The 12,777-nt window shown below is 41.7% G+C and overlaps 2 protein-coding genes across 10 annotated transcripts in view; one reads left to right on the top strand and one right to left on the bottom strand.

Moving 5' to 3' along the window:
- COL4A3 (collagen type IV alpha 3 chain) overlaps positions 1–5,660 on the bottom strand; it is a 126,963-nt gene extending 121,303 nt beyond the window's left edge. Inside the window, exon 1 of one of the 2 annotated variants that reach the window (XM_032355023.1) lies at positions 5,584–5,660. In XM_032355023.1, coding sequence (XP_032210914.1) covers positions 5,584–5,610 — 27 coding nt within the window. In that variant the 5' untranslated portion in view covers positions 5,611–5,660. Of the gene's footprint in view, positions 1–5,250; positions 5,534–5,583 lie in introns of those variants that run through there. The other variant, XM_032355022.1, reaches the window with a different exon arrangement.
- COL4A4 (collagen type IV alpha 4 chain) overlaps positions 5,579–12,777 on the top strand; it is a 117,236-nt gene continuing 110,037 nt past the window's right edge. For 5 of the 8 annotated variants that reach the window (XM_032355018.1, XM_032355013.1, XM_032355019.1 and 2 more), the window contains exon 1: positions 5,965–6,050. The gene's annotated coding sequence lies outside the window, so the exon portion shown is untranslated. Of the gene's footprint in view, positions 5,667–5,964; positions 6,051–12,777 lie in introns of those variants that run through there. The other 3 variants (XM_032355016.1, XM_032355015.1, XM_032355014.1) reach the window with 3 other exon arrangements.

Genomic DNA, 12,777 nt, shown 5'->3' with positions numbered 1-12,777 from the left:
AGAGGATCCAAATAACATATGAAGGGTCTCTATTATAAGAAGTTAGGAGAACTGGAGGAGAAGACAAGAAGGTCCAGGATGCATCCTAAGAATTTCAGGAATAGAGACAGTGGGGAAGGAGAAGTATAAAAAGGGAATGTCTGAGAATTTTGAAGATCTGATGAAAACTATAGACTATCAAATTAAATAACCATGTAACCAGTAGGATACATAAGAAATACACGGGCACAGATAATAACATGATTAAAAAATCTTGACCATATATATACATATACATATATCTTTGAAGACAAAATATCATCTCTATCATAATTTCATTAAAAAAGATTAACTAGAAAATCTACATTTGGAAATTAAGAAATAAGTATGTAAATAACCCATAAGATGAAGAAATCAATTAGAAAGGAAACTGAATGTAATTATGCTAAAAGAGTGCTTATTAAAATATGTGTGATAAGGGTGCCTGGGTGGCTCAGTGGGTTAAACCTTCTGCCTTCAGCTCAGGTCATGATCTCAGGGTCCTGGGATGGAGCCCCACATCGGGCTCTCTGCTCAGCAGGGAGCCTGCTTCCCCCTCTCTCTCTGCCTGCCTCTCTGTGTACTTGTGATCTCTCTCTCTCTCTGTCAAATAATAAATAAATTCGTTTTAAAAAATGTGTGTGATATAGTTAAAGCAGTATTTGGGGGGAAGGTTTTAGTCTTAAATACATTTGAACTATTTAAAGTTGCTTAATTAAGGTCAAAATACAGAATTCACCCAGTTTGCTATATCTTTGAGAGTAATGTTATTAAGTCTTGGGAAAAAAATACCATTTACAATAGTACTGAAAATATCAAATATTGAGAAATTAAAGAAACAGAAAGCTCTAAAAAATAATGAGAAGTGAAAGCCTTAAATAAAAGGGCCCATAAATGAATACAAATAGATCCATTTATGAATGAGTGATTGGTACACAAGCTTGCAGATACTACACTGCAAAACAGTAAGGGAAAGAATGTACTGTTTAATAAATAATGTTGAGACAATTTGTTATCTATATGGAAAAAGATAAAATCATATCACTTAAGTAGAAAAATAATTCCAGGATTAAGAGTCCCAAATGCAAAAGAGTTAAATTGTGAAACATTCTTTTTTTTTTTTAAGGTAAGAGAACATTTTCATAATCTCAGGGAGGAAAAGGATTACTTCAACAAGACACAAAACACAAAATGTCCAGAAAAAAATGAATAAGTTTGAGAGTATAGTGAAAAAAGAAATTTATATGTTAAGACACCAGTAACCAGATGGAAAGATAAACCAGAGAATGGAATGGAATCTTTGCTATATGTTTAAATGGCAAAAGTTTGGCATCCAAATACATAAGAAAACTCCTAATTATTAGCAACGGAAAGGGCAAGACCACAAGAGATCAATAGGAAAAGAGCTGCCATGCAATTCACCCGGAGGTAATCTAAACTGCCAATTAAAACAAGAACAGATCCACAAACTCAGTAGTCAAAACGGGAACCTATTTTATGCCCATGAACATCTAAACACACCAAATTTTGCTGAGGATGTAGGGAAACAGGTGCATTCTGGGTAGGCTTTCAAAATCTAGTTGTCACAATGGTACCTATACAAAGATGTTACATTCCAACTTCCTGAAACAAGACCATGGAAACAAACTTCCTGTGGTTAGGGGGGACGAAAAAATAAACTGTGCTTTATTTATATAACTGGATACTTGTAGCAGCTATCACATCCTATGTATATGCATGAATCACATCTATATGTATCAACATGGATGAAATCCAAAACCGTAATATGGATTGACACAAACAAGAGCCAAAAGGTACCTATTAATGTGAAACTATTTATTGCATTTGAAGGACAACAAAACAGTAATATTTATTCTTCGTGATGACTAACACACACATACGCATACACACACAGTGTGGAAATATAAAACCATACACAGAAGAGGGGGCAAAGAATGTGTGTATGACTTTTTTATTCATCTGTTGTTTTCCCTAAAGGGAAAGACGTTACTTTTATGTTACTTAACGTTACTGTTACATTACTTTTTGTCTCTTTGGGATGTTTCCCAATTCAACTTATTTTTTAAAATTTAAGAATGAAATCAGTCGAGAAAGCATCCTCCCTAAAACGTAACTGTTATTCAGCCCCTGGGAGTTGCTTGCTGCGTTTCTGCTCTGTCTGGAATTTTAAGGGAAAAAAAGGCAGTAAAAGCATACCTCAGACCATGAACCTCACCTTTGGCAGCTATCAGAGGAGGAGCACTCTCTAGCCCATCTCCCAAATCTATGTCCTGAAGCAACAGCAATGTGCCTCCCAGTTTTCCGGTTGACGGGCTGGGCCCAGGAACAGCGACGAACCTGAGGAAACCCTGAGCTGCTAGGTCTGAAGCCACAGTGGATTTCACACAGGGCACTTGAGAACAAATTATGTGGGTGGACAGTTCCACCTTGTCTGAACTCAGAAGGTGGAGTCAACGCCACTACTACCTCCCTGATTTGAGAAACTGCTGAGGTACAACTGCAGAAATTGAGAGCAAAATGTATTCTTAACTAGTGCAGTCCCAAGAAGACAGATATGCTCGCCCAGAGGCTAACTGTAGCCTGCACACGCACATTACTTGGCCCGTTGTTTGTTCAGCCCTTTACAAAAACACAAAAACCAAAAAACAACCCAGACACTGTGTGTTTTGCCAAAATTCAACTTATTTGCTAACATCTGGAGTTTGAGAGATTTCTTATGGAAATTGGACCCCCCCACTCCTCACCCACCCCCCTTCTCTCCTGAAGAAGGCAGGGATTCTGGCATTACTGAGCCTGAATTCTAGAATGTCAACAGTCTGGCCCATACCCCATGGGTTGAGTAAGTATCTCACCAGCTGGTCCCTCTGGAACTTTCAATTAATTCCCCCACATTTTACAGAGAGACCGTCTTGAGGCTCAGAGACATCAAGTCCCCTGCCTAATGCCACAGTTATCCTATGGAGAGAGCCATCCTGGCATCCCCTAGACCAGTGACTGGTTGACTTATTATTCTTTTTCTCTACACACACTTCAAGGTTTCTAATGACACTTTCTTATATAATTCAGCAGTTGCAAAGAAAATGATCATTCTTATCAATTTTTTTCTTCTTTTTTTATTTATTTATTTTCAGCATAACAGTATCATTATTTTTTCACCACAATCATTCTTATCAATTTTAACAAAACTTGCTTCAAGCAATGATAAAAAGAATACAAATGGATTAACTGTATTATCAGCAAGAAGTCATTAAGATTTGACCAAACTCAAGACAAATAATGTTACATGTAAAAACTAATAAGGGACTATGACAATATAATTAAAAATTGGCATAATTAGAGGTTGTATGATCACAGAGCATCATGTTTCCAGGCTGATCTTTATATACCCCTCGTTTCCCCGCCCCCTCCCCCCCCCACCTCTCCTCTTCTTTAGAGTCTAGAAGGATGTGCAAACCCTGCTCAGGACCTCTGCCCCATGCCTTCCCACAACATACACTTTCTTTAGGTTTTTGCTTGTTGTATTTATTTGCTCCTGGATTAAAGATAGTAGACAATCTATAGTAACTTGGATGAGTTTAATATGCCATGCCTGGGGCGCCTGGGTGGCTGAGTGGGTTAAGCCTCTGCCTTCAGCTCAGGTCATGATCTCAGCGTCCTGGGATCGAGTCCCACATTGGGCTCTCTGCTCGGCAGGGAGCCTGCTTCCTCCTCTCTCTCTCTCTGTTTGCCTCTCTGTCTACTTGTGATCTCTGTCTGTCAAATAAATAAATAAAATCTTTAAAAAAAAAAATGCCATGCCCGGAAGTATTGGGTTGGGCATTCCTAGTCTATGCAAAGTGCATTTCTGTTAGAACCAGCTACACGAAGAGATTACATGGATTATAAAATTCCTTAAAATGGAAAATACTCAATAACCTAAGTGTAAATTGACATGAGGATGGTTCAATGGACTTTAGCATATTCGCATACTGTGGAAAATCATGCAAAGGAAAAAAAAAAAGAGATGAATGTATATCACATATAACATGGACAGAGCTGTAGGTTGCAAAAGGATATGTATATTATGGTACCGATTATGTTAAAAAATAGCAACAAAATCACATGTTGTTTGTAGGTCTATTTATGTCTACCCAAATGCATAGAAAATGCCCAGAAAGAAACATGAAATGGTGAGTGGATGACTTTTGTTTCGATGGGGAGGGGAAGAGGTATAAAGATGCTCAAAGAGGATTTTAGCTTCATCTTTCATGTCTTAATTTAAAAGAAACAGTATGTAAATTACCTATGGTAGTAACACATATTTATGTGACTATTAACTTCTAATCACAATCTCAATCATGAAATTGTAAAACTGCTCATCTTTGGAAATGAAACTTTCACTGCACTATCACCCAAACTAACTTTTTAAGTGTATAAATCACAGATGCATCTGACAAGTTAAATTTGACTCTCACGAATTCAAATCAAGCCAACTAGAAGTTATAATAGTTTGGAGGACACCTAATTTATCTTTGCAAAGAATAGAAAATATGGAGTGCATTTAAATTAATCTGGGATCTCTCAGATTATAGATCAAAAGCAAAGTGACAGATTGCTTAATTTATCCTAACATGAGTTTTATTTCTAAGGTGCTAATAAGTTTTCAGTGGTAAGATTTCTCAACAATAGCGACAGAACACTGGAGTGTGAATTTTGACAAGGGGGAACCAAGCCCCAGAGAGGTCAGAGTTCAGTGTGAGGTGACATCTAGGAAATGTCAGGGCTGGGAGTCCCCTAGCACTCTATGCTTTCTGCCAGGCCATGCTGCCTGCTCTGACTCACCAGTATGACATATTGTTTCTCTGGAGCCGGTGTTCTCATCCCTAGCCATTATCTCAGACCTCGGTCCCTATCTATCTATCTATCTATCTACCTAATCTATCATCATCACCATCATCTATCATCTTCTACCTCTGGAGGCCTTTCCCCAGGATCCTCAACTCCGACGGAACCAGACAAGCTTGTTCCTCTCCTCTTCCACCAGCCTTTCCCCCAGCGCATTCCACCTGTTACCCTGGCATGCCCGCTTGCTCGCATCCCCCACGCCGCCCGCCCAGCACCGGCGTGGAGCCCAAAGTCACGCACGCACCGGGACTCAAGGACTGCGCCCCGCGGGTGGGGCCTGCGCGTTCCCAGGACGAGGGGCTGGGTATCGCGCCGCCCATCACTCACCTTGCCTGTCGTTGGCGCCGCTGCCAGGAGTACCAGCAGGAGCAGGCGCAGCAACACGGGCGGCCTGGGCGCCGTCCCGGGGCGCATGGTGGGCGCCCGCTCAGAGCCCCGGCGTGTCCAGTGACCCGCAGGCTCTGCGGCCACCGCGTCCCTTGCGCGACGCGGGTTGGGGAGCCTGGTTGTGAAGCTCGCCTCGCCAGCCCGCCCGGGGCGGGTTATGTAGGGCTCAGCCACGCCGTCCGTCCCTCCCCACTGAGGTTTTTGACTGCGGCTCCAAGGGAGGGAAGAAGTGGCTTAGGTCCCGCCCTCGTCCCCCCCTCCCCTTCAACTCACCAGGCAATGTCCCTCCGACCTGGGCATCGTGCCCAGCAGGGGAGAAAAAACTGCGCTGCGGGGCTGGTGGGCGCAGATCCAGGGTAAGGGGTTAGGAGATGATGCTCCCAAGGTCCTGGGGCCGAGGCCGGGCCGGGGGGCGCGGGTCGGAGGTGGAGAATTTGGGGGTGTGCGCTGGGGAGGCGGCTCAGCGGGGCTGGGGGAGTGGCCAGCGGCCGTGCCCAGATTAAGCCGGAGGCGCGCTGGGGCGTCCGCACTCCAGTGGCCCAGCCTGCTTCCCGCTCCCGCCGCGCTGCCTTCGCGCCGCCTCCGCTTCTCAACCCGCCGCGGACTGGCAGCGGCCGCACTTGGCGGGGAGAGCGCGGAGACCCGGCCGCCGAGTCGCGCGTGGATCTGGACGCGGCGGGGCGGGAAGGCGCGGCGCGCGCTGCGACCAGGCGGCTTCCGGCGAGGCGGGTGTCCCTGAGGTAAGGCGCCCACCGCCCAGACTGCGCAATCGCTGCCCCCGGCCTCGGGCACCTGTCTGGAGTGGGGGTGGGGGCAGGCAGCGGCGGAAGCCTGACAACTGAGGGTGGGGCGCGCGGGGTGGCGGGCGGGGCGGGGAGTTGGGGTCCCGGGGTCACCAGAGGAGAGCTTGTCTGGCTCCCGGGCTTGTCTGCCCGGGCTTGAACCGGGCGCTGTGTTTTGATTAATTTGGGGACTCGAGTTACCAGCCTGGCAGTCTGGGCACTCCGGAATGCCAAGAGCAAGAGGCAGCTGAGGGGAAAGAGAAAGCCCATCCTATTCTCTGCTGCGCTGAACTGGCTTTTCAGGGTAAATCTTATCTGCGGAAATGGCAGAGGAAACCAAAAGCCAACTCTGTCCAGGGTGTCTCCCTCCTGAGAGTCCTCTTCGTGGAGGTCCAGTATCTGGCTTGTTAGGGCACTCTCTTCAGAGCAGGGCTCCTGCCCTTTCTTGTGCCCCTGGCCATATGGCCTCTGGGGAGATATTTAGACCCCCTTTTGGAATCATGTCATTAAATACACAAGGTCACAAAATTAAATTTTGTGATCTTGTGTATTTAACCCCAGTTTTACTGGGATGCAGTTATCAGAGTATTAAAGTCATGATATAGTGACAGATGTGCGACATTATTATTGCACTAACTACCTGCCTCTAACAACAGATCTATCAAACACCTGTGATCCCAAACTAGTGGTGACAGCAAAACTAGCAAGTGACATGGAAACACCATCAAGTGCCCTCTCAGGGGCTACCAGTAGGATTGTAATTTTTTGCCTATATTCAGAACTGCAGGAAGTGCCGAACTTCCAGGAAAAGTTAGTGAAAAGAGACGTGTACTTTTGTTTGCCATACAAGATCACAGACCACCTGGATTCCATCTCTACCTTAAGGCCCCCTGCTCTGAAGCAGTGTTTGCTGACATCTGCAGTCCTTGGTCATCAAGCACCACGTGGGAAATAGGAGCTTTAGTTACTGATTGTGGAGAACCACTTGCTCTCCATCAGAATAGGATCTCTTACTGTATTGGATCTACTGTAGATATGTATTTGGGCAAAATCCTGACAGTGAATGAAGGCATCTCACCCTGGCTTTGGATGGGGGGGTGGTTGGTGAGTGAATTTACTGTCTTCCCTCTGTTTTTTATGCCAACAATTGTTGACTGTGTCTGTGCATTAGAATCTCCTAAGGAACCTCTGAAAACCCTGATACCCAATTGATTCCAAGCCAATCACACCAGACCTTCCAGTGGTGGGACTCAGGTGTGTTTTGAAGCTCCCTGGAGATTCCCACGTGCAGCCAAGTTTGAGAACTGCTGTTTTACATGCAGATTTCAGTTGGCTGAATTGAATTAGGGCCTCTCCTTTGTAGAAAAATCAAAAGAACATATGTTAAACTCTCTATTAAGACAGGTGTGTCCAAGCCACAGATGTTGCAGTGTGAGACATAGTAGCTTCTTTCTGTAGACAGGGAAGTCTCTAGGGAAACGTCTCCTGTCATTCTTGTGAGATAGGACATCAGGAGCTTGGTTGATGAAATAAAAGTGTCTAAGAATTCCAAGTATGATAATATTGCATGAACTGACATTTCCTCCTAGGGGAAGAAAAAAACAAAAACAAACAAACAAACAAAACTACCCTCAGTGCCAGTGCTAAGTACTCTTTCTTTTGGCCAAATTTTGGAAGAGCTCTCAATTTTGGTTTTTAATTGCTTTTTTCTGAAGCCAAGTCATTTTGACAGCAGATCAGACTTGGCTTTATTAACTTTGAACTGGGAGGCAGCAGTCAAGTGCACGTTACTTCTGATGCTGCAACACAGCAGGAAGGAAGCCGGGGGTGTAAACACGGAAAGGTGGAAGCAGTGGTGAAGAGCTTGGTCTCTGGGGTAGCCTCTAGATTTTGAATCCTTTTCACACTTACCGTATGAGGTAACCTTTCTGATGTGGGGGTCTTCTTTTCTGTAAAATAGGCATAATCATAGCACCCACCACCAGGAGTTGTAGGAATCCAGTGTGGTAATGCATTAGAAGCCCTCTGTCCAGGGTCTTCACATCTTGGGATCCGATTCTCCAGTTGCATAAAGGAAAAGAGGGTGAACCCAGTAAGAAATGGTGGCATAAGCTCTTCTCAGCTCAGTAGGAAAGGGGTGATGGCCAAGCACATCCCACCAGCTCCCTTGAGGTCAGCCAAGTACTAAGACATCTAGAACCTTGCTAGATGTTCTAGCAAGGTTAGTTGACTGTGTCTGTGCAGTAGTTTTAGGAACAGTAGTTTTGGCCTCCTGGAGAGCTGGTTAGAAATGCAGAGTCTCAGGTACCACCCCAGACCCACTGAATCAGAGCCTGCATTCAGCAAGGCTCACATTAAACTTTGAGAAGTGGCTTTTCTAACAGCCGCATTTTACCTCCCATTCGTTACCTCCACAACACATACATACATTCCCTCTGGTACAGTGTTGTATACCTGAAACTAATATCATATTCTAGGTCAGCTATACATACATTTAAATAAGAAAGAATAGTCTCTCACACACACAAAATATTTGGTATACTCACTTGGTGGTGTCAATAAATCAGTCTTGATTTTTAAAAAAAATAGGCTTGGGGTCGAGAGAGTTGTTTTTTCACTGTTGTTTCTTTATTTTTCTATTTTTTTTTCAATTTGTCTTTATTTTTCTAAGTACATCACTAGTTTTGATATAATGTTCAATGACTCATTAGTTGGGTATAGCACCCAGGGCTCATCACCTTGTGTGCCCTCCTTAATGCCCATCACCCAGTTATCCCAACCGATGTACTAAGGAAAGTAAAGTGGGGATGTTTCTTTTTCTCTGTACAAAGGATGCAGAGACCTCTACTTTTTACACTGAGAGCAGATGAGGGTTTTAAACCAAGTGGTCATTGCCTCTGACAAGCTTGATATTATTACTTTGCCCTTTTTCATCATCACAATATGTTTGTTTTCTACACAGTGCTTAAATGCATAGCGTTTGCTTCGCTCATGTGAGTGGAAGCCCCATGAGGGCAGGGGTCTTTTTGGAGTTCTTTACTGTTGTTAAATGAATGAAGTTGAATGATGTCACCAGTTCCCTCAGGATTCACATGGCCTAGTACTGCACTCATCAATAGCTTTCTAGCTCATCCCCTGCAAGTTCTCTCTTATACATTGTCAAATTTATTGGCATGTAATTGTTCAGAAGATTCTGTAACAATCTTTTTAATACCTGTAGATCTATAATGTTTTCCCTTTTGTCATTTCTTACCATTGGTAATTTCTCAAGAAGATTGATTTTATTTACCTTTTCAAAAAAACCAAAGAACCAGCTTAGAGTTTCTTTTGTTTTTCTCTATTGCTTGAGTGTTTTCTCTTTTATTGAGTTCTTTTTCTATCTTTATTATTTCCTAACCTTTACTTCAGATTAATTTATTCTCCTCTCCTAATTTTCTAAGTAGGGGTTCAGATCATTGATATTAGATGTTTCTTCTTTCCTGATATGAACAGTTGTAGATTTATTTTCTTTATCTAGGCTAGTTAAGTTGTATCCCATACATTTTGCTATGTTGTTTTTATTATCATTCAGTTCAAAATATTGTCCTTGATGAATATGTTATTTGGACAGTGTTGATTTCCAAATACTAGGAAATACATTTCCTAGATGGTTTATGGTTCAGTTCTAATTCAATTCTCTGCAAGATTTCAGTCTTTTGAAACCTACTGAGACTTGTTTTATAGTCTGGTGTAGGGTCTATCTTGAACACACTACATCCATTTGGAAAGAATATATGTTTTGCAGTTGTTGGGTGTAGTGTCTTATATATGTATATAAATTAGGATAAAGTGGTTCATGGTGTTATTCAGATCTTCTGTGTCTTGATTGATATTTTCTACCTTGTTCTATCAGTTACCAAGAGAAGCATTAGTTTTCAACTATGTTTGAGAATTTATCTATTTCTTCTTGTAGTTTTTTAGTTTTTGCTTGAGATATTTTGAAGTTCTGCTATGAAGTCCATATATTTATAATATTTGTAGCTTTCTGTCATGTTAATTTTTGGGTCATAATTATATATTCAAATCTATTTTATGTACCAGTCTTTGACATATAGCCAGTCTTTCTTATGTATACTGTTTGTGTGGTTATCTTTTCCTAGCCTTTCCTTTCAATCTATTTGTATCTTTTTATCTAAAATGTGTATCTTATAGCATATAGTTGACCTTTTTTCTTTTTTAAACCCAGTGTGATAATCTTTGCCTTTTAATAGGAATTTCTAGCCTGTTTTCATATAAAGTAGTTGATATGGCCATATTTAGTTCTGCCATTTCTCTATTTCTCTTCTATCTTTCTCACCTATTTTTTGTCCCTTTCCTTCTTTTTGGCATTCTTTTGTGCTATTCAATTTTTTTTAGCATTCTATTTGAATTTTTCATTGACTTCTAGTTACATCTTTCTGCATTATTTTTAGTGGTTACTTTAGTGATTGTAATATATGCCTTTAACTTTTCCCAATCTGTTTAAGAGTAATATTTTATTACTTCAGGTAAATCAAATTCATTTTCATATCTACAGTTCCCAGATGGTATTTGATATTAAATGAGAGATTGATAGATATTTCTTGAGTGAACAAAATCATAGGTATTTATTTATATTGTACCAAAAATAAATAGAATTAATTCCAGAAAAAAAAATTTTGGTTAATGCAAGTTAACTGAAAATCACTTCAAGTTTTAAACATTATTACATTTTAGTGGATTTGAATTTACAAATCTTGTGATTTTCATATAAAATCAAGATTCTATGAATTATTTTATTTTCTATATATTTGATATTTTTGTTGTAAAAAATGTGGACCTCTTTCTATCCTTAATTTCTGAAGTTTCAAAAAAAATTCACTTTCAAATTTTAGAACAGGGAGACAGTCTTACTTTAATAATCCTGTATGATTTTGTGAAACTTCTAGCTGTTAATTGTCTTGGCTACTCTACCCACATATCATCCTCATCCAATATCAAGCACACTGCCTTGGCTTTGTGCTCTTATTTACTGATTCATAATGTCCACAGTGAAACTCTGAATGTGTTCTTATAGTCTGTAGTAGACTGTGGGATGGCCTAGCTCTGAAGCCCAGCTTTGAGGGATGAGATATTTATTAGGTTCCAGAGTGGCAGAAGCATTCTTAGAGGAGTCTGGTTCCAGGACATCCCAAGGGAAGACACCCAGTAGGAGATTCTGAGTTTCTAGGAGCCAGCTCCTGTCAGAAGCAAGACAGATGGACACTGGGCAGAAGATAAGAATGAAGCCAGAGGAAAAGGAGGAAGTTAAGCTCTCCTCAGAAAAGACATAAGAGTTTTATGAATACTGTGCTCCTTCTCACCAAAACAAAGCTTTCCTTCTTTTTTGGAACCAGTTGCATGCTCACTCTAGTATTTCTGTTTAACATTCAAGTTCGTTTGGACACTTTTGGGAAATCTCCTTCATTTTTTGGCCACATAGCTACCTTACATGCTTGAATAATTGACTTCTCTACGTTCTAGTTAGAAATGGTACATTTTAAGACCCCCAGCTATTCGATAAGATTTCCCAGATTTGAGATTCCAGACATAAAGACCTTACCGCAAGAATTCAGGTTTTCTGGGATTCACCAAAAATGAATGTCTTTGTATCATAGTGCACCACTGCATTCAGAATTGACTGTCCTGGTTGCTGCTGTATTGGAGGCTAGAGTTGTTCTTCCCAGACACAAATCCCTGAAGCTTATCCAGGAATTTGCATGCATTTTTAAAGCTGTGTAGTATAATGGTCAATAGGGAAAGCCTTGGAGTTTGAATCCTGGATGTGCCACTCACTGCCTGTGTAACTTCCTTGCAAAGGGAAGTAATCATATTACTTACCTCATGGGATGATTGTGAAGGTTGTAGATCTGTGTTAAGCCCTTAGCAGTGCTTAGCACCTAGGTGGCCTTCTGGAGATGCTGCTCATTATACTTTCTTATGGTGGGATAGTGGTGACGATGGTGATGATGGAGAAGAGGAGGAAGGAAAAGAAGGCAGAAGAGAAGGAGGTCTAAGAGGAATGTGTGTATAGTGGAGTGAGGGTGGGGAGAACATTAGTAGCAGTGACAACAGAAGGAGCTGGCTTTCTGGTTGATAACACCCAATGTCAACTTTTTTCCTCTTGTCCTCTCAGAGTCCATTTATGTTAACTCTGTGATTGTCTGAAGATTCATCCCCCTCCATAAGTTCTCTCTCCTCATGTTTAAAAGGACTTTAGGAGGGACTGTCATAGCTTATCCCTCTTTTCATTTCCCCAGATCTTTCTCCCTTCTCAGATCAATCTTCCCCTGTTTCTGAGCTCTGCCCGGGTTTGATCCAGTTCCCAATTTTCTAACCCTTTTCTAATACATTATATACGGGAGATCTTTTCATCCTAAAAGAAATTAAGAAGGAAGGAAACGAACATTTTTTGAACCACTGTGCCAGACACTATGCTAGGTGCTAATTTGGACTCATGTAATTCTCTTCAGGATTAACTTCACATGCTGAGAATTCAGGAGTTCAGAAGAGTTATGTACTTGCTCAGGGTTATGCTGCTAAGTGATCGAGATCTGAACACAAGTCTTTCTAACTCTAGAGCCTGATTTTATCCCTAACATGAGAGCACATGGTACCAGGAGAAGGAGGCAGACTGTATCTGTGGAGG

This window comes from Mustela erminea, chromosome 8, assembly GCF_009829155.1.
Source record: "Mustela erminea isolate mMusErm1 chromosome 8, mMusErm1.Pri, whole genome shotgun sequence".
In the NCBI taxonomy this organism is placed as follows: domain Eukaryota; kingdom Metazoa; phylum Chordata; class Mammalia; order Carnivora; family Mustelidae; genus Mustela; species Mustela erminea.
This window is presented reverse-complemented; position numbering and strand designations above follow the sequence as displayed.